Raw genomic sequence first — 22705 nt, 5'->3', positions numbered from 1 at the left:
AGCAACCGCCTCGGAAGACTCGTTGGCCCGCTCGCCCGCTCTCCAGACCGCCCGGCCGCCCAGCGCCAGGACAGCAAAAGACGCACTCGCTTCCGCAAGCTTTCCACTCGCGGCTCTTCCTAAAGGATCTAAGTCCAGGCGTACCTGGGTCTCCAAACGTACCCGCCAGGCACCGACCCACGCGGGCACGCAACCACGCTCGCCGACAGTCGCCAGAGCGCTGGATGCCCGCGCCAGGGCGCTCTCTGCTCCGCCCGCTGGGGGAGCCCCCTGCTTCAGCCGGCGCTCCTTCGCCCAGCGTCCCCGGCCTCCCCACCCCCATCCCATTCCTTCAGACTCTCCCAGCCCCGGCGGAAGTGCCCAGGCAGACCCCCAACAATGAGGACTTGTGTGATGCAGTTGGGGGTGGCGGGTAGTTTAGAGTGAAGCACACACAATCTGGCGGGTCCGGGAGCAAGCAATGCAGGAACCAAGGGGCATCAGCCTCTCCAAGCAGATTTCCCTTGTACCGACTCACTCTTCTCCCACACGCGTTCGGTCACCAGCACCACCAAGGACGGGCGGGGGGTGGGGGGAGAGGTGGGGACGGGCGCTTTAAAAAGTGCAGAGAAAAACGCGCCCTCCCACCAGGGGTCACAATAATACTCCGCGGGACGGAATCAGCCAGGGAAGGAGAGTCCCGGCAGCAGCAACCACCTCTGTTTTGAAATTTACTTTGTACACTCACCCCATGGCTCCCTTCCGACGAGCGACACGATCTCCCCCATCTCCGTCTCCCTGCGTCCAGATTCTCTCGGCGGTTGGGCCCTCCGGTTAGGGCTTTTTTTAAGAGCCGAACCACGGGGATCTTAAAGTTTCCCCAGTAGGAGGAGAAAAGAAAAAAGAAAGAAAGAAAAACAGAAACAAAAGCCCTGAGCTCTGGTTCCAGGCACAGCATCCAGTCTGGAGCCCAAACCAAGGAGGCGGGCCAGGGAGGAGAGCCATCCGGGCTGCGGGGAGCCTGCGGAATGGGACAGAGCGGGGAGCAGCACAGAACAGAGTCGACGGAGGACTCGAGAACGGCTTGGGTCCGGGGAGACGAGGTGTCCAGCTCTGAGGGTGTTTGCGAAAAGGCAGGGGTTATAGGAGAAACCCGCTTGTTCGACAGTTGCGGGCAGAGCTCTACAGATGAGTGGGGAAGAGGGTCCGGCCCCGGGAAGCCGCTAGAGAGACCGGGAGATGGGCTCCGGAGCAATGGGGAGGTTTTGGAGTGGAAGGGAGGGCTCAGAGGTGGCTAGAACCGGGTTCGCGGCAGGGAGGAGGGAGCAGGGGGTCTCGGAGAGAGACGAGTGTTTGGGGTGAGGACGTCTGGAAAGAAGAGGCGCGAGGTCAGAAGTAAGGAGACTGGGGGTGGTGAGGGAGAGCCAGGAGGAAGGAGGAGGGGTCGCTCCTTTTCCCCCAGCAAGAGAAGGGAGCGGGCGGAAAACTGCAGTCGCCATTCCCGCAACATCCCAGCCAAACTCCCACGACGGGCGCCCCAGGAGCCCTCCTCCGCGCCCGGGGCCCCAGCGGCGGCGTCCGGCGCCCAGTTCCCCCCTGCCCCCGGCACCTGCTGGCACTGAACTCGGAGCTGCGCTCGCCCCCGCCGCGCCTCACCTACGCACGCGGACAGCATCCTCCTCCGCTGTCGCAGCCAAGCAGGAAGCGGCTCCCCAAGCCCGGGGGGCGACGGCACTCAAGCGCGCTCTCCAGCCCGGGGAAGCCCGGCAAGCGCCGCGCAGGGTCCGTCGTCCCCGACAGCCACGGGCCCGCGTCAGCGCCGGGGGAGGAGACCGCCGCGCGCGCAGCCCCGTGCGGCCCCCCGCCCGCCCGGCGCCCGGCGACTTAGCTCACCTGCCGGCTCCCGTGGCTGCCTCCGGGCCGTCTGCCCGCGGCGCGCCGTCGCCCGGGGCCTCGCCGCTCCGGTTCCGGCTCCGGCACCCGCCCCCGCTCCCGCCCGGACGCTTTCTGTGCCTCCTGAGCGCGCTCCGAGAGCTTAGCCGACTCGCGGCGGCGGGGGGGTGGAGGAGGCAGAAGGAGCGAACGAGCGAGCCGGGGCGCCGCGGTTCGCGGTCGCGCCTCTGGAGCCCCTGCGCTCACTCCGCATCCGGGTGCGGACGGAGGCGAGCAGAGCGGAGGGCGTGGGGTCCCCTCCCCAGCCGCATCGCGCCAAGCGGGTGAGGAAGGGAAAGTGTCAAAGCTCCCAGCCTCGGCTTTCACAAAGTACCCAGTGTTTTTCGCCACCGTCCCCACCGACCACAGCGCCCTCCCGACCTGCCTCATTTTCCCCTAGGGTCTACTCTTTGATCCAAGGGTCCAAACTTCTCACGCATTCCCAAGGGTAGAATGCCCGCGGTGAAAGCCAGAGGCGGCCCCCTCGCCCCTTCGCGGGAGGGGGCGCTAGCGCCCAGCGGCCAACCCTGGTTAGGCAGGTCCACGTCTCCACTGAGGCTTCCCTGGGCAAGCGGAAGGGAGAAGGCTTGCATTGCTCACATTGCCCTCAGTCCTAGGAAGGGACTCAAGCCCCTGAAGGTATGCGGGCTGGTCTTCTCGCCCCACTCGCGTTCTTAGAACGCTGGGGAGAAGGCAATCTGCAGATTCAGTTCGAACACGCGGCCTGCACGGGAGAAGGCCCCAGCTAGTAAACAGTTGCTCCCTCCTTCTGATCCTAGTTTACAAAGAGCTACCAAGCTGCAGAAAAGCTGTGTTGGTCTGAAAGTCTTGTACCTCAGACTGGGTTCAACTCCAGTAAATGTCTGGTATGGTATAACCTGTCTCCAGACGCCGGAATGCCAGGTGTGGGAGAGAGAAAAAATCTGATCAAGGACTGCCCATTGGGAACAGGGCCAAGAAAGGGAAGAAAAGACAGGCAACAGTTCCTCAAAAAGTTCATTTTCTTATTCTTTTGAGGTACCACACTCCTGTCCTCCAGCTGTGTAATCATAAAGCTAATGCGGCAGGTTTGGGTTTTGGGTTTTTTTTTTTCCCCCCCTCATAGCTTCTGTCACTCACCCATGAAAATTTAATGAAGCATTTAGGGTTATTACCCCCAGAGTCAGTTGGCTAAAAATATTTAGCCTAATGCACTCCTTGTGGAGCCAATACCTCCGTAGCTGATACATACAAAGTCATCGAGAGACCCTCCCTTTCTGCACAAAATTCATGACCCATTAAACTTATTCCATAATAACAGTTCTGTACAAATGGAAGCCCAAGCAAAGGGAGGCTGTCATGCTCCTCCTGAAAAGATAGCAATTTATGTGGAGACAAAAAAATTGGTGAGGTCATTGGCAGGATGCAATCTTGGGAGAACAGTTGATCAGAGGAAACTCCCAGCAAGGTGGGAGGGAGGTGTCACCCTTGGTACTACTGTTTCTAGCCACTTCTGGTGTGTCCAGCACATCTAAAGGTGAGGACCAGGAAAAGCCTCAAGTTGGAGAGCCAACTTTTCTAAAGCTCTAGAAAGTGGGAAGAGTTGCCACCAAATGCTTACGATTCATTTAGTAGGAAATTCAGGCTCACCAGGCAACTCTACTAAGATTTAATTAAAAAAAAAATACCACTTCAGTATCCTCATCTATAAAGACAAACCCCAAGGGTCTGAACTCCATAGAGAGAAAACAGGACAAACCAGAGAAGACATTGTCGAAATAGGAGGAGAGAGTGTATAAAACTGTTCAGCACTATAGGTATCTGGGACAAATGTCAAACCTAAGGTAATCGAACACAGGTCTAACTTTTCATTGACTACCAAGAATCACTGACGTTCCTCAATGCTTTGAGGACAGTCACAGGACATCAAAACCACTCAACTGCATTTTAAGACCCTGCGTATACCATTCACTGCCTCCCTTCCTCCACCTCCTTCTGTTTTCCAGGGGGGTTACGATTACAGACTTTGAAGGGAATGCAGGACGCTGAGTTGGCCAAGTAATAGAAATGGAAGAGGTTCATGTAAAACTCTCTCTATATTCAATGTTGAATAAGATCAACTACAGAAACTGGGCAAATTCCCATTACATCCAACAGGGGCAATAAGCCACAGCTATTCCCAAGTCCAGGCTAGAAGAAAGTGTAACATATAGACAGTAAGTGCACACATGCTGCTCACCAAGGACTTGGTGAAGACACTAATACTCTTCTGGGTTAAACCCCAAACCAAGTCTAAAAGCACTATTTTGAGTTACTGTAGTAAACATATCAAGAAAGAACATACCTAAAAGGGTGTTGTTTTTCTTCTCTTCTCTTTATATAACGATGTCCTTTCTACTAAGTGTGGCATAAAGAAAAAAATCAATAAACATTTCTTTACCATCTACTCTGAGAAACTGCAAAGTAATAAGAACGGCAAAGATGTATGCATTGTGTATTATGTTCCAGGCACTGTGCTGGGCGCTTTCCATACATTAACTCATTTAATCTTCATGGCAGCCCAGTGAGAGAAATATCGCTTTTAACATGTACTGGATAGACTGCCCACTTTGAAATCTGATGGGCCTGAATCACCTTGGACAAGCTACTCACCTTTCGGCACTCCAACATTCACTAATCTACTATGGTGTTACCTGCATCATGAGACACCTGCTTCATGAGATCACAGCAGGTCTTCAGAGAGATAATGCAGTAGACATAGCTAGCACCAAAGGAATCACCTAGTAAACATCGGTTGCCCTCCGAGAATAATGCCAAAATAGTTCATTTTAAATCAACAAGCATCTATGGCATTCCTTTTATATATCGGGCTCTGTGCTATGCAATGGGAATGATGATAAATCAGAAACTGACTCTGCCTTTCAGGGGCTGTGAGTCAACTGAATAAAAAAGCAAGAGCATGGGCAGGTGGATGGGCACGAAGGAGTTTTATTGAACTTCACATAATTCATCCGGATGCACCTGATTCTCGAGCTACACAGAGGAGCAGCCTGTATGAGTTACTGTTTGAAACTGACCCAGGACTAAAAGTAAAACCAAATGTCAGAAATCATCAATTCAATTAGCAGAAATTACTTCTCCTATGAAAGGAATGGAAAGTGGCTCATTTTCTGTAGTATATATTAAAACTAAATTTATTCCTATAATTTTTTTCCAATAAATAAATGAATTCAGGCCATAAGCTCTGGGGGTTTCAAACACAAATTATTACATAGCCACTGTTTATTAAATAGTTTCTAGTGCTTGCATATGCCAGGAATACACTAATATTCTATATACATAAAGCTCTCAAATTAATAAAATTTTGACTAATGCGCAGTAGGAACATTTCCACCCAGCTTACTAGAGACATCATGTGTTAAAAGTATACTAGTATATAGAATGCACAAAATTTCAAAGGTTAATACCTAAAGTAAATGAACCTTGCACAGGCCCTTTCTATCAAGTTTATGTTAACACCCAGATTCTATTCCTTTACTCAAAAAGTGCTTGCTGATTGTTTACTCCATACCAGGAATGATGCTTGGCATTGGCAAAGAAAGAAAACAAAAAGCAAACAAAACTCATTCTCAAACAACTCAGAGGCACATGAAGGCCATACATCGTTATGCTGCATTCGGATCCATGCTATGGTAGTTTTAAGTACAGCATGCTAGGGGAATATCAGATGGGGCATTTAACAGAGAGTAGGATGTTAGGAAGACTTCAGGAAGGAAGTGATATCATCTTGAAAGATGACAGAATAACCAAAGGAAGCAGCGAAAGGTATTTCAGGCCAAGAAAAGAGAATGGGCAAATTCTCTCATGGGGGTGGAGGGGTTGGATATAGTTAACTATATAGAGGGAAGCAACGTAAACAAATTTTAAAGGGTCTTGTTTGCCATATTAAGGACTTTGGAATTTACTGTGAAAGGGCTCAGATTTCTTAAAAAGCAAGAAAAAAATATTTTGCAATCCTTACATTAGCCACATTTCAGATATGTTTCTTACCACCCTGGACTCAAGCAAGATATCCAATTGCTATTTCTCTTCTGAAGGTTAAAAAAGAAAAGAAATTTCTGTAAGTCTTCATCAAAACAGAAGCTCCTTTCTTTTATGATGCTGGCCTTTCTTGATTCCAGAGAAAGGTTGTGTGGCAGTATTATGCCTAAACTTGACTCTGGTTTACAGTTGCTATAAAGAGCCCTCCTTTTATTTCTCCAAGAAGGCTGTGGAGGGGACTAGCAGCACTACAATTGTATTTATGCCACCAATCTGCTCTTTTTGGCTAAATGCATAGTAGAAACAAAGCGCGGAGCTGAAACGATCATCAAAAGGCTCTTATGTTCCAACACAAATCCCAATTTTTTTTTCACTCATAAAATGGAGTGTAAGTGGGTGTTAGTGCTTGAAAATAGGAGGAGACTGGACGCTATCAGAAAGACCAAGTTCCCAGAGCCTATGGAGTATGAGAGCATGGAAGAATCAGAATGCTAAAGGATACAATGCCATGTAGCTTGTGGCTACAGTATTCAAGTTATGACAGATACCTGGTTTTTTGGCCTCTCTGCAGCCATTCCCCCTTCATTGGTAAACACAACTCAGATTTTGTTGGGGAACCATTTCCTCCACTCAGTGATTTGGTTTCCATTTAGTTTTGGGAGAGTTGACCCAACTTTGAACTCCAGGGAGAAACAGGTGCAACACATTAATTGGCCACAATTCAGGGATGGTCCAATAGACCTGTGTACTTTTGCTAGAGCAACTAGGGAAACTACTATCTCCTTACTGCTGTTCCAGAAACTGGAAAGATGGTAAGCCCATAGCTCTAAGAACCCATTCCATAAGAAAAGCCTCCAGAGAGGAGGAAAACACAGATCAAAACCACAATGAGATACCACCTCACACGAGTCAGAATGGCTAAAATGAATAAGTCAGGGAAAAAACAGGTATTGGTGAGGATGTGGAGAAAGCAAGCAATCCAAGCAAAAGATCAACAAGTAAATAAAGGCCTTAAATGACACACTGGACCAGATGGACATCACAGATATATTCAGAATATTCCATCCCAAAGCAACAGAATACACATTCTTCTCTAGTGCACATGGAACATTCTCCAGAATAGATCACATCCTGGGTCCTAAATCAGGTCTCAACTGGTATCAAAAGATTGGGATAATTTCAGACCACAATGCTCTGAAGCTAGAACTCAGTCACAAGAGGAAATTTGGAAAGAGCCCAAATACATGGAGACTAAACAGCATCCTTCTAGAGAATGAATGGGTCAACCAGGAAATGAAAGAAGAATTTTAAAAATTCATGGAAACAAATGATAACAAAAACACAATGGTTCAAAATCTGTGGGACACAGCAAAGGCAGTCCTGAGAGGAAAATATATAGCGATACAAGCCTTTCTCAAGAAACAAGAAAGGTCTCAAATACACAACCTAACTCTACACCTAAAGGAGCTGGAGAAAGAACAACAAAGAAAGCCTAAACTCAGCAGGAGAAGAGAAATCATAAAGATCAGAGCAGAAATCAATGAAATAGAAACCAAAAAAGGAATAGAACAAATCAATGAAACTAGGAGCTGGTTCTTTGAAAGAATTAATAAGATTGATAAATCCCTGGCCTGACTTATCAAAAAGAAAAGAGAAAGGACCCAAATAAATAAAAACCATGAATGAAAGAGGAGAGATAACAACTAACACCAAAGAAATACACACAATTATAAGAACATACTATGAGCAACTCTACGCCAACAAATTTGACAATCTGGAAGAAATGGATGCATTCCTAGAGACATATAAACTGCCAAAACTGAACCAGGAAGAAATAGAAAACCTGACAGACCCATAACCAGTAAGGAGATTGAAACAGTCATCAAAAATCTCCAAACGAGCAAAAGCCCAGGGCCAGATGGCTTCCCAGGGGAATTCTACCAAACATTTAAAGAAGAATTAATTCCTATTCATTCCTATTCTCCTGAAACTGTTCCAAAAAAGAGAAAGGGAATGAAAACTTCCAAACTCATTTTATGAGGCCAGCATCACCTTGATGCCAAAACCAGACAAGGATCCCATCAAAAAACAGATTAGAGACCAATATCCTTGATGAACACAGATGCAAAAATTCTCACCAAAATACTAGCCAATAGGATTCAACAGTCCATTAAAAGGATTATTCACCACCACCAAGTGGGATTTATTCCAGGGCTCCAAGGTTGGTTCAATATCCGCAAATCAATCAATGTGATACAATACATTAATAAAAGAAAGAACAAGAACCATATGATACTCTCAATAAATGCTGAAAAAGCATTTGACAAAGTACAGCATCCCTTCCTAATTAAAACTCTTCAAAGTTTAGGGGTAGAGGGAATACACCTCAATATTATCAAAGCCATCTATGAAAAACCCACCACAAATATCATTCTCAATGGAAGAAAAACTGAGAGCTTTTCCTCTAAGGTCAGGAACACAGGAGGGATGTCCATTATCACCACTGCTATTCAACATAGTACTAGAAGTCCTAGCCTCAGCAATCAGACAAAAAAAAAAAAAGAAAGAAAGAAAGAAAGAAAGAAAGAAAGAAAGAAAAAGAAAAAGAAATTAAAGGCATCCAAATCAGCAAAGAAGAAATCAAACTATCACTTTTCACAGGTGATATGATACTATATGTGGAAAACCCAAAAGACTCCACTCCAAATCTGGTAGAACTTGTACAGGAATTCAGTAAAGTGTCAGGATATAAAATCAATGCACAGAAATCAGTTGCATTTCTTTACACCAACAACAAGACAGAAGAAAGAGAAATTAAGGAGTCAATCCCATTTACAATTGCACCCAAAACTATAAGATGCCTAGGAATAAACCTAACCAAAGTGGCAAAGAATCTATACTCAGAAAACTATAAAGTACTCATGAAAGAAATTGAGGAAGACACAAAGAAATGGAAAAATGTTCCATGCTCCTGGATTGGAAGAATAAATATTGTGAAAATGTCTATGCTACCTAAAGCAATCTACACATTTAATGCAATCCCTATCAATATACCATCCATTTTTTTCAAAGAAATGGAACAAATAATCCTAAAATTTATATGGAACCAGAAAAGACCTCGAATAACCAAAGGAATATTGAAAAAGAAAGCCAAAGTTGGTGGCATCATAATTCAGGACTTCAAGCTCTATTACAAAGCTGTCATCAAGACAGCATGGTACTGGCACAAAAACAGACACATAGATCAATGGAACAGAATAGAGAGCCCAGAAATCGACCCTCAACTCGATGGTCAACTAATCTTTGACAAAGCAGGAAAGAATGTCCAATGGAAAAAAGACAGCCTCTTCAATAAATGGTTTTGTGAAAATTGGACAGCCACATGCAGAAAAAATGAAATTGGACCACTTCCTTACACCACACACGAAAACAGACTCAAAATGGATGAAGGGCCTCAGTGTGAGATAGGAATCCAACAACATCCTTGAGGAGAACACAGGCAGCAACCTCTTCGACCTCAGCCACAGCAACTTCTTCCTAGGAACAATACCAAAGACAAGGGAAGCATGGTCAAAAATGATCTATTGGGACTTCATCAAGATCAAAAGCTTTTGCACAGCAAAGGAAACAGTTAACAAAACCAAAAGACAACTGACAGAATGGAAGGATATATTTGCAAACGACATATAAGATAAAGGGCTGGTATCCAAAATCTAGACAGAGCTTAGCAAACTCAACACCCAAAGAACAAATAATCCAATCAAGAAATGGGCAGAGGACATGAACAGACATTTCTGCAAAGAAGACATCCAGATGGCCAAGAGACACATGAAAAGGTGCTCTACATCACTTGGCATCAGGGAAATACAAATCAAAACCACAATGAGATACCACCTCACACCAGTCAGAATGGCTAAAATTAACAAGTCAGGGAATGATAGATGTTGGCGAGGATGCGGAGAAAGGGGAACACTCCTACACTGTTGCTGGGAATGCAAGCTGGTGCAACCACTCTGGAAAACAGCATGGAGTTCCTCAAAAAGTTAAAACTGAGTTACCTTATGACCCAGCAATTGCACTACTGGGTATTAACCCTAAAGATACAAACGTAGTGATCCAAAGGGGACATGCACCTGAATGTTTATAGTAGCAATGTCCACAATAGCCAAACTATGGAAAGAACCTAGATGTCCATCAACAGATGAATGGATAAAGAAGAGGTGGTATATATACACAATGGAATACTATGCAGCCATCAAAAGAAAGCTTTCTTGCCATTTGTGACGACATGGGTGGAACTAGAGGGTATTATGCTTAGCGAAATAAATCAATTAGAGAAAGACAACTATCATATGATCTCCCTGATATGAGGAAGTGGAGATGCAACGGGGTGGGGGGGTTAGGGGGTAGGAAAAGAATAAATGAAACAAGATGGGATCGGGAGGGAGACAAACCAAAAGAGACTCTTAATGTCACAAAACAAACTGAGAGTGGCCGGGGGGAGGGGTGTAGGGAGAGAGTGGTGGGGTTATGGACATTGGGGAGGGTATGTGCTATGAAGTGTTTTAACCTGGCGATTCACAGACCTGTACCCCCGGGGCTATATATATATTTATATGTTTATAAATTTTTTTTAATTAATAAAAAATAAAACTAAGATGAATGTAGATTCTCCCATACTAATGAACGAGTAAGACAAAAACTCAGGGTGCCAGACCCATGGCTGCCTTTCCTGTAATCACTTGAAGAGGGTGGACTTCATTAGGACCCCCAGCAACCCTTGATCTATGTATGAGTGAACACAAGGGAAAAAAAGACCTACTCCCATCTTCTGCTTGTATTAAAACTTTTTATTTCACAAGCTATGATATTTTTATAATACTTGGAGGAGGGCATCTGGGTGGCTCAGTCAGTTAAGTGTCTGCCTTGGCACAGATCATGATCGCAGGGTCCTGGGATCCAGCCCCATGTAGGGCTCCCTGCTCAGTGGGGGAGCATCCTTCTCCCTCTCCCTCTGCAGCTCTCCTTGCTTGTGCTCTCTCTCTCTGTCTAATGAATAAATAAAATCTTAAAAAATAATAGTATTACTTGGAAGAAATAAAAATACTGATAAGCATAAAGAAGAAAACCACTCATAATCCCAACCACCCAGATAGCTATTGTCAACATTTTGATGTATGATACTATTTTAGAAAGAAATAAACTACTACTCTGTTATGTTAAATGCTATACTTTCCTAATATTTGAAAGTTAGGGTATAATTTGTATGCAAAGCATATCAGTTGTTTACCGTTGCATTAAAAAGTACCCTTAAGGGGTGCCTGGGTGTCTCAGTCAGTTAACCTTCTGCCTTCAACTCAGGTTATAATCCTGGAGTCTAAGAATCAAGTCCCGATTGGGCTCCCTGCTCACTGGGGAGTCTGCCTCTCCCTCTGACCCTCCCCGCTGCTTGTCCTCTCTCTCTCTCTCAAATGAATAAAAAAAAAATTAAAAAAAAATAAAAAGGGGTTCTGGGTGGCTCAGTGGGTTAAAGCCTCTGCCTTTGGCTCGGGTCATGATCCCAAGGTCCTGGAATCAAGCCCCACATTGGGCTCTATACTCAGTGGGGAGCCTCCTTCCCCCCTTCTCTGCCTGCTTGTGATCTCTGTCTGTCAAATAAATAAATAAAATCTTTCAAAAAAATAAAAAGAGTACCCTCAAATTTTAGCAGCTTAAAAAAATAATAATAAACATCCATTATTCTCACACAGTTCCTATGGGTCATGAATCAGAGAGTGGCTTAGGTGGGTGATTCTGGCTCAGAGTCTCCAATGAGGTTGCTATGAACATGCCAGGCAAGCTACAGCCATCTGAAGACCGGACCAACCTTTCCCAACTCCGTCTCTGGATGTTGGCAGTCTCTGGCCAGGAAGTGGTTATTAAACTGGGGGTTGCTGGTCCTCTTCACACGGATACCTGAGTATCCTCAAAACATGGCAGCTGGCTTCCTTCGAGCAAATGATCCAAAAGAGGAAAAGGACGAAAGCAAGATCAAAATTGAAGCATCTTTTTAAGTGTGTTTTATAACCCAGTCCCAGAAGTGATATGTATCACTTCCAATGTATTCTAAGGGTCACACAGACCACCCCAGTTATCATGTGATGAGGTATGAGTGCTAAGATACGGGGATTTTCAAGTGTCTTCTTAGAAAATGACTTCCACAAATAAAATGCACAGATTTTAAGCACACGTTTGGTGAGTTTTGACAAATGGACACATTTATGTAATAGTTACTGATCAAGAAATATTCTTGTCTAGCAAGTTTTCTCATGCTCTTTTCCAGCCAAGCCCTACCTATTTCACCAAAAGCAACCACTGTTTTGATTTTTTTTTTTTCACCATAGAATTGTTTTGTTCGTTCATATAGTTCATAGAAATGGAATCAAACAGTATGTACTCTTTTCTGTCTGGCTTCTCTCACTTAGTAGTAGCTTCGGATTCATCAAGGTGGTTTTTTGTTTGTTTGTTTGTTTCTTCAAGATTTTATTTATTTGACAGAGATCACAAATAGGCAGAGAGGCAGGCAGAGAGAGAGGAAGGGAAGCAAGCTCCCTGGCGAGCAGAGAGCCTGATGCGGGGCTCGATCCCAGGACCCTGGGATCATGACCTGAGCCAAAGGCAGAGGCTTTAACCCACTGAGCCACTCAGGTGCCCCTTATCAAGGTTTTTAATGTTAAAAGTAGTTCATCGGTATGAAACCAGGTGGGTATGAAACCACAAATAGCTCATCCCTTTACCTATTAATCGACATTGGGTTGTCTCCAGTTTGGAGTTAATACAAATATTATGCAAGTCTTTCTGTGGACAGATGCTTTCATTTCTCTTGGGTAAAAACTGAGGAGTTTAATTACAGGATCACAAGGTAGATAAATGCTTAATTTTATTTTCAAAATTGTCAAACAATTTTCCAAAGTGATAGTACCATTTTACACTTCCATCAAAAACTTATGAAAGTTCCACTTGCTACATATACTCACCAACATTTAACTTTCCGTTTTTAAATTTTAGCAATATGGTTGGTATAGAGTTGTAGATCATTGTGGTTTTAATTTGCATTTAATTTGCATCAATTTACATTGTGTTTAAATGGTATATCTAATGTTATTGAGCACCTTTCCATGGATTTATTGGCCATTTATATGTCTTTTGTAAAGTATCTGCTCAAAACTTTTGCTCATTTTTAAAAAAATTTTTTTTTAATATTGACTTGTTGGCATTATTTATGACACCAGATGCAAGTATTTTGTCAGATATATGGATTGTAAATATTTAATCCCAGTCTGTGGTGCATTTTTTCATTGTCTTAATGGTGTATTTTTATGATGACATTTTGATAAAGCCAATTTATCGATTTTATGTTGTATGGATAGTTCTTTATGTGAGTTAACTAAGTAAACTTGACCCTTCCAGAAACTGCAAAGGATTTACCTATGTTTTCTTCTAGAAGCCCATCTCGTTTTTTTGTTTTGTTTTGTTTTGTTTTGTTTTGTTTGGTGTGTGGTGTGAGGTAGGGGGAAGAGGTACATTTCTTTTTTCACACGGGCATCTAGTTCTTTTAACATTATTTGTTGCAAGGTTTTCCTTTTCCTTTTCAAATGTGTTGTGCCTTTGTTGAAAATCAATTATGCATATTTTTGCCCCTATTTCTGGTCTCTATATTTCATTCCACCAATCTATTTATCTAAATTTATACCACAACCACACTCCCTTGATTACTGTAGCATGATAATACCTCATAATGTAACCTGCTTTTAACACAAAACAATCATGAACATCTTCTCAGGACAAGAATTTTACTATGACACCTTCAGCTTTTATGAATGCATAGTATTCTATTCTGTGGATGAATTATAATTTATTAAACTAATTACCTATTGTTGGATTTTTTTAGTATTTATATTTTCAAGAATCACTTAAAATTTCTTCAGTGAACATTTTTAGTCTTGTTCTAAATTATTTCCTAAGAATAAATTCCTAGAAGTGGACTTCCTCAATTTAAGCATATGTTGATTTTTAGGGATTTTCATATGTCTCACCAAACTACCCTATAAGGCTGTGTCCATTTGCAGCTTCCACCAGTAAGGGAAAAGAGAGCCAATGTTATGCATTATCACTCAAATTAAAAAATTGCTGTGTAATTTTAATTAATAGACAATACTAGCATATCACTGATGTTTTATTTTTTAAGAAATTGTATTTATTTATTTGACAGAGAGAGAGAGAGATCACAAGTAGACAGAGAGGGAAGCAGAGAGAGAGGGGGAAGCAGGCTCCCCACTGAGCAGAGAATCCTATGCAGGGCTTCATCCCAGGACCCTGAGATCATGACCTGAGCTGAAGGCAGAGGCTTAATCTAATGAGCCACCCAGGTGCCCCATCACTGATGTTTTAATGTGTATTTGTGATTTATAATATTTATTTATTAGTAAAACTGAAAATACTTAATGCAGATTGACTATACAGGTGACATAAGAATAAAAATTTCTTCCTTTTTGAATTGCCTGTTCATGCCATTTGATCACCTTTTCTGTTGCCTTTACTTCCTTCATAGTGCACTAATGGTCAAAGCTAATCATAGTTTAAATGTAGAAGTCCTTCCAGGACAATTACAGTATAATTAAATATATCACTTTTTCTAGAAATGGTATAAATGAAATGAAATCGCAGAAGAGGCCCATTAAATGTTAAAATAATTTTATTCATTATAATTATATTATGATATAATTGCAGTTGTCCCAACTGCAAGTTCATTTTCTTTATCTTTTGCTTAAAATTAAGACTCTGCTACTTCAGGGCTTTGGCACCACACTTAATGTGTCCAGATGGCTTCTGACTTCCTATATTGCCCTTGGTTTGACCTAAAAGCTTGTCATTTCTGTACTCTTGGCCTGTTCTTCTTACATGTGAATTTGCCACTCCCTAGTATTTCCTTTCAAATTCCCCCTAAAAATTATTTTTCACCTACCCAAGTTTTTGACCAATATTGCCTTACTATCAACTTCTTGTTATTGAAAAATATCATGGAGAAAGAAATATTTTAAAAAGAAAAACCTAAAGAACATCAAAAGGGAGAATTTTTGCATCACTAATTCAACTCTTGTGCATGCCTCTCTTCATTACTTGAATGTCATTGTTTAGAATGGGAAATTTCCCTCTGATCTTAGTACCAGGAATAGTTATGCCTTTGAGCAGTTGGTTTGTTTTTATGTATGGACTCCATGAATCATTGAACTCATCATGGTCTTCTATCTGAATTGGCTGCTAGAAATCTCATAGTCAGATTTGCAGTCCATCTGTAGCAGGTGGATTGCATCTCAAGACACACTTTCTATTTATTGATTCCACTCTTATTTTTTATCATCTCATTTTTTCCGTTCGTCTCTTATTTTTCCTACTACTTGTTGTCCATTTACCCTAGCATTTTTTACTTAAAAAATAATTTAATTTAAATTATTTTATTTAAATTTATTTAAATTTATTTAAATTAATTTAATTTAATTTAAAAAAAAAAATAAAGTCTCATAGTATATATTTTGAACACTGATCTAAAACTCTTCCTTTAGAATAGGATGGATTATCTATAAATAAACAGATAATCTCCTATTTACTAAGAGAGAGAAAAAAAGAAAATTTGTCTAGTCTAATGTCATAATTCATATCTCACCAAAAGCTTTTAAAAGCAGTACCTCTTGCACCCCAGTCTTATCTCTATTTGCAAATAGAGAGGTGAATATCAGGAAGTTAAGCGAACCACCCATGATCACAGACAGAGTCATTAATAAGTGTCCATAATGAGCCTTTGCTTCCTCACCTAGCACATTGTTTACGGGTCCTAGAGTCCGCTTGCTCTTGGGTCATAGCTATTTGGAGTATTAATTGCTTGGAAAAAATTCAGAGAACACCAGTCCGTAGCTTTTAAATTTGAGAGTTTTAGATCTATGGGGAACTGGCCAAAGGTTATTACAAAGTTAATTGTTTGGGCATTTTCTCTCATTTTGTTTTGTTTGGGAGGGGAAGATTTGTTTGTTTGGGGGGTTTCTCTGGAACAGCTATGGTGGAACAAAAAATCATTGTTTTGACTTTCCCAAAATCTATAACTCAGAATTAGGAAAATTACTTTAATTTTGTTGGTCCTCACTGCTCAAAGAAAAGTACAATGTAGGGATATTCCAAATGAAAATTCTATAATATTAATGAAAGCATTAACCTGGTGTGTTAAAACAGAGAGAGATGGTTAGGACATTCCAAGTTAGGCTAAAGATTATTTTAGTTAGTTGTCAGGGGAGACAGAAGGGCATACTGGAAGGTTAGGATTCGAGAAAGGAGTAGGACTTGAATTATTTTAGTCAGGTGGGAGTCTTCTAGGAGACAGGGAACATACAGAAGCAGAGATAAAGAAGGTATTTCAGAGACAAAGTAAGGACATCATTTGGCCAAAGTGGAAGGACCATACTGTTAATTGTGAGTATAAAATGTATTTCTTACCTTTATAGGGCAAAACTGAAAGCCAAGGGAAACTTTTAGTTTTACTCTAGGAGTGATTGGACGTCACCATAGGATCCTAATAAGACAACAATGGCCTGACCTTTTCGTTGTTCAAAAACACAGCTGAGAGTAGAATGGGAGATCACATGGAGAAGGGCTGTGTTCATTAAGATTGGTTCACAGTGATCCTGGGAATGGAAAAGAAGTTTTCAATTTAAGACTCGTTGTCCAAAAGAAATCGAGAGGACTTAACAATTGCTTAGATAAGAAGAAAGTGGAAGGAAGAGAACTGTAAGGCCTTAAAGGCTGGCAACGAGAGAGTTTTGAGATATTCAGAAAACATTTGAAGACATGGCCTGGGCACTTAAGTCATTCGATTTGGCATCTCAACTACTGAGTTTCCACGTTTTAATCCTATGCTAGATTGTATAGAAGGCAAAGACAAAGGGAAAGACATGGCAAGGCAAGGCTTAAGTACAAAGAGATGTGCAAGAAAGAGTGAGGAGCACAGATATAAATCAGGAGCAAAGTGAAGTAGGAAGAAGTCTTAAATAGAAGAAATCTCTGGGTAGCAAAGGAAACAGCCAACAGAATGAACAGGCATTCTACAGAAAGGGAGAAAATATTTGTAAGCCACATATTTGATAAGAGATTAATACCCAGAATATATAAAGAACTCCTATGACTCAATAATAACAAAAACACAAATAAATCTATTTAAAAATGGGCAAAAGACTTGAATAGATATTTCTTCAAAGAAGACATACCAATGACCAATAAGCATATCAGAAGATGCTCAACATCACTAACCACCAGGAAAATGTAAATTGGAACCACAATAAGATATCACCTTGTGCTAATTAGGATGGTCACTTTTTTTTAATATTTTATTTATTTATATGAGAGAGAGACAGCACAAGCAGGGGGAGAGACAGAAGGGGAGGAAGAAGGATAAGCAGACACCCAGCTGAGTGGGGAGCCTAACAGGGTTTTTTTCCTCAGGATGCTGAGAGCCTGACCTGAGCTAAAGTCAGATGCTTAACTGACTGAACCACCAAGCCACCCCAGGATGACCACTATTAAACAAACAAACAAATGAACAAACAAACAAACAAAATAACAAGTATTTGGTGAGGGTGTGGGGAAATTGGAACCCCTGTGCATTGTTGGTGGGAATATAAAATAATGCAGCTGCATGGAAAACAGTATGGACATGCCTTGAAAATACCATATGATCTAGCAAACACACTTCTGGGTATATAGCCAAAAGAATTGAAAATAGGACCTCAAAGAGATATTTACACACCCACGTTCATTACAGAATTATCCACAATGGCCAGGAGATGGAAGCAACTTAAATGTTCATTGGCAGATGAATGGATAAAGAAAACGCGGTGCATATGTACAATGGAAAACTAGTTAGCCTTAAAAAAGAAAGAAACCCTTTCACATGCTACAACATGGCTGAAACTTCAGGATATTATGCTAAGTGAAGTAAGCCAGTTACAAAAAGACAAATACTGTGTGATCCCACCTCTATGAGGTACCTAAAGCAGTCAAACTCATAGAAACAGAAAGTACAATAGTGGTTACGAGAAGCTGGGGAAAGGGGTAAAGGGAAGTCATTGTTCAATGAATATAGTGTCAGTTTTGCAAGAAGAAAAAGTACTAAAGATCTGTTACACAAGAAGGTACATATAGTTAATATTACCAAACCATGCTCTTAAAAATTGGTAAAATGATAAATTTATGTTATGTGTGTTTTTTTTTAATCACAATAAAAAGAAGAAGAAGAATGGAAGAAATCTCTGAGGATGTGAGCACTGAAAAAGAAATATTTAGGGCCCAGAACTAAACCTTGAAGGAAGCAATAACTTGAAAGTCTTCTTGAAGAAGACAGAAGAGCAGGGAGAGGTTAAATAAAGGTATAACATCTCAGAAACTGAGAGAAGGGATGTGTTATAAGAACCAAATGCTGCACACAAATGAACAGGACATCAAGGAAACAGAAGAATCATTACAGCTCTGAGATGAAGCACTTTGAATATTCATTAATTGATTCAATTCGTAGGTATTTCTTAAGCTCTAACTACACACCAGGCATTGTTCTAAAGTTTTTCTTTTACCTGTGTTGGCAAACACCCAATAAATATTTGCCAGCTAGGGGTAAGTACTATGAAGGAAAATAAACAATTGAAGAGGCTGGGGTGGGGGTATTTTGCCATTTTGGTTTTTTAAAATAGAGTGACAAAGAAGTCATCTGAGCAGAGACATGAAGGAAGTCCTGTGACTCTATGGGAGAACAGCATGGGACAGAGGGAAAAGAAAATGCTAAGGTCTGAAATGGGAGGGCACTTAACTTTGAAGAGCGGGAAGGGGGCCACTGGGCTTGCAACACAATTGAGAAAAGACAGAGATAAGCTCTGAGAGGTGGCCAGGTTGGCTGTGGCACTGAGGATCAAGAAGGGAGACATATGAAGTTTACAATAATTCAAAGAGCTTGCTAATGAAAGGAGAGAGGGATGAAAGGAACTGGCATTGACTATCTCATTGGCGTCACAGGAAGTTCTTATGGTTTGTTTTAAAAAATGATATATAAACATTTGGGGGAAGGAGAAGAGGAAGACATAGAGGGAGTTATGAAATGGGAATTTTTTAAAAATTAGATTGTTTTTTTTCACTATAGGTCTTTAATTTTTAATTATAATTTTTTTCAGCGTAACAGTATTTAATGTTTTTGCACAACACCCAGTGCTCCATGCAGTACGTGCCCTCCCTATTACCCACCACCTGGTTCCCCAACCTCCCACCCCCCGTCCCTTTAAAACCCTCAGGTTCTTTTTCAGAGTCCATAGTCTCTCATAGTTCACCGCCCCTTCCAATTTATCTCAACTTCCTTCTCCTCTCCATCTCCAATATCCTCCATGTCATTTGTTATGCTCCACAAATAAGTGAAACCATATGATACTTGACTCTCTCTGCTTGACTTATTTCACTCAGCATAATCTCTTCCAGTCCCGTCCATGTTGCTACAAAAGTTGGGTATTCATCCTTTCTGATGGAGGCATAATACTCCATCGTGTATATGGACCACATCTTCCTTATCCATTCATCCATTGAAGGGCATCTTGGATCTTTCCACAGTTTGGCGACCGTGGCCATTGCTGCTATAAACATTGGGGTACAGATGGCCCTTCTTTTCACTACATCTGTATCTTTGGGGTGAATACGCAGTAGTACAATTGCAGGGTCATAGGGAAGCTCTATTCTTAATTTCTTTTTTTTTTTTTAATTTGTTTATTTACAGCATAACAGTGTTCATTGTTTTGGCATCACACCCAGTGCTCCATGCAGTACGTGCCCTCCCTATTACCCACCACCTGGTTCCTCAACCTCCCACCCCACCCCACCCCCCTGCCGCCCCTTCATAACCCTCTGGTTGTTTTTCAGAGTCCATAGTCTCTCATGGTTCATCTCCCCTTCCAGTTTCCCTCAACTCCCTCTCCTCTCCATCTCCCCATGTCCTCCATGTTATTTGTTATGCTCCACAAATAAGTGAGACCATATGATACTTGACTCTCTCTGCTTGACTTATTTTGCTCAGCATAATTTCTTCCAGTCCCGTCCATGTTGCTACAAAAGTTGGGTATGCGTCCTTTCTGATGGAGGCATAATACTCCATTGTGTATATGGACCACATCTTCCTTATCCATTCATCCGTTGAAGGGCATCTTGGTTCTTTCCGCAGTTTGGCGACCGTAGCCATTGCTACAATAAACATTGGGGTACAGATGGCCCTTCTTTTCACTACATCTGTATCTTTGGGGTAAATACCCAGCAGTGCAATTGCAGGGTCATAGGGAAGCTCTATTTTTAATTTCTTCAGGAATCTCCACACTGTTCTCCAAAGTGGCTGTACTAACTTGCATTCCCACCAACAGTGTAAGAGGGTTCCCCTTTCTCCACATCCTCTCCAGCACAAGTTGTTTCCTGTCTTGCTAATTTTGGCCATTCTAACTGGTGTTAGGTGGTATCTCAATGTTGTTTTCATTTGAATCTCCCTGATGGCTAGTGATGATGAACATTTTTTCATGTGTCTGATAGCCATTTGTATGTCCTCGTTGGAGAAGTGTCTGTTCATATCTTCTGCCCATTTTTTGATATGATTATCTGTTTTGTGTGTGTTGAGTTTGAGAAGTTCTTTATAGATCCTGGATATCAACCTTTTGTCTGTACTGTCATTTGCAAATATCTTCTCCCATTCCGTGGGTTGCCTCTTTGTTTTGTTGACTGTTTCCTTTGCTGTGCAGAAGCTTTTGATCTTGATGAAGTCCCAAAAGTTCATTTTTGCTTTAGTTTCCTTGGCCTTTGGAGACATATCTTGAAAGAAGTTGCTGTGGCTGATATCGAAGAGGTTACTGCCTATGTTCTCCTCTAGCATTCTGATAGATTGCTGTCTCACGTTGAGGTCTGTTATCCATTTCGAGTTTATCTTTGTGTACGGTGTAAGAGAATGGTCGAGTTTCATTCTTCTACATATCGCTGTCCAGTTTTCCCAGCACCGTTTATTGAAGAGACTGTCTTTTTTCCATTGAATATTTTTTCCTGTTTTGTCAAAGATTATTTCACCATAGAGTCTGTTCCACTGGTCTATGTGTCTGTTTTTATGCCAGTACCACGCTGTCTTGGTGATCACAGCTTTGTAGTAAAGCTTGAAATCAGGTAACGTGATGCCGCCAGTTTTGATTTTGTTTTTCAACATTTCCTTAGCAATTCGGGGTCTCTTCTGATTCCATACAAATTTTAGGATTATTTGCTCCAGCTCTTTGAAAAATATCGGTGGAATTTTGATCGGAATGGCATTAAAAGTATAGATTGCTCTAGGCAGTATAGACATTTTAACAATATTTATTCTTCCAATCCAAGAGCATGGAACAGTCTTCCATCTTTTTGTGTCTTCTTCAATTTCTTTCATGAGTGTTCTGTAGTTCCTCGAGTACAGGTCCTTTAATTCTTTGGTTAGGTTTATGCCCAGGTATCTTATGGTTCTTGGTGCTATAGTAAATGGAATCGATTCTCTAATTTCCCTTTCTGTATTTTCATTGTTGGTGTATAAGAAAGCCACTGGTTTCTGTACATTGACTTTGTATCCTACCACGTTACTGAATTGCTGTATGAGTTCAAGTAGTTTGGGGGTGGAGTCTTTGGGGTTTTCCATATAAAGAATCATGTCATCTGCGAAGAGAGAGTTTGACTTCTTCCTTGCTAATTTGGATACCTTTTATTTCTCTTTGTTGTCTGATTGCCATTGCTAGAACTTCTAATACTATGTTGAACAAGAGTGGTGAGAGTGGGCATCCTTGTCGTGTTCCTGATCTCAACGGGAAGGCTGCGAGCTTTTTCCCATTGAGGATGATATTTGCTGTGGGTCTTTCATAGATAGATTTTATGAAGTTCAGGAATGTTCCCTCTATCCCTATACTTTGAAGCGTTTTCATCAGGAACGGATGCTGGATTTTGTCAAATGCTTTTTCTGCATCAATTGAGAGGACCATGTGGTTCTTCTCTCTTCTCTTATTCATGTGTTCTATCACACTGATTGATTTGCGAATGTTGAACCAACCTTGCAACCCAGGGATGAATCCCACCTGGTCATGGTGGATAATCTTTTGAATGTGCTGCTGGATCCTGTTTGCTAGGATCGTGTTGAGAATCTTCGCATCCATATTCATCAGTGATATTGGTCTGAAATTCTCCTTTTTGGTAGGGTCTTTGCCTGGTTTGGGGATCAGGGTAATGCTGGCTTCATAAAAAGAGTCTGGAAGTTTTCCTTCTGCTTCAATTGTTTGGAACAGCTTCAGGAGAATTGGTGTTATTTCTTCTTTGAAAGTTTGGTAGAATTCCCCAGGGAATCCGTCAGGTCCTGGGCTCTTGTTTTTTGGGAGGTTTTTGATCACTGCTTCAATCTCATTACGAGATATAGGTCTATTCAGGTTGTCAATTTCTTCCTGGTTCAATTTTGGGAGTTTGTAGCTTTCCAGGAATGCATCCATTTCATCTAGGTTGCTTAGCTTATTGGCATATAACTGTTGGTAATAATTTCTGATGATTGTTTCTATTTCCTTGGTGTTCGTTGTGATCTCTCCCTTTTCATTCATAATTTTATTAATGTGGGCTTTCTCTCTTTTCTTTTGGATTAGTGTGGCCAATGGTTTATCGATTTTATTGATTCTTTCAAAAAACCAGCTTC

At 41.7% G+C, this 22705-nt stretch overlaps 1 protein-coding gene across 1 annotated transcript in view; it reads right to left on the bottom strand.

Annotated features, from left to right (window-relative positions):
• Window positions 1-2301, bottom strand: part of LOC123945625 — a 40586-nt gene extending 38285 nt beyond the window's left edge. The window contains exons 1-2 of the mRNA XM_046010496.1: window positions 1873-2301; window positions 728-847 (exon numbers count right to left, since the gene is read on the bottom strand). Of these exons, the coding sequence (XP_045866452.1) occupies window positions 728-847; window positions 1873-2301 (549 nt within the window). The remainder of the gene's footprint in view (window positions 1-727; window positions 848-1872) is intronic.
• Window positions 2302-22705: the final 20404 nt, after the last annotated feature.

This window comes from Meles meles, chromosome 1 (genome assembly GCF_922984935.1).
Source record: "Meles meles chromosome 1, mMelMel3.1 paternal haplotype, whole genome shotgun sequence".
In the NCBI taxonomy this organism is placed as follows: Eukaryota; Metazoa; Chordata; class Mammalia; order Carnivora; family Mustelidae; genus Meles; species Meles meles.
This window is presented reverse-complemented; position numbering and strand designations above follow the sequence as displayed.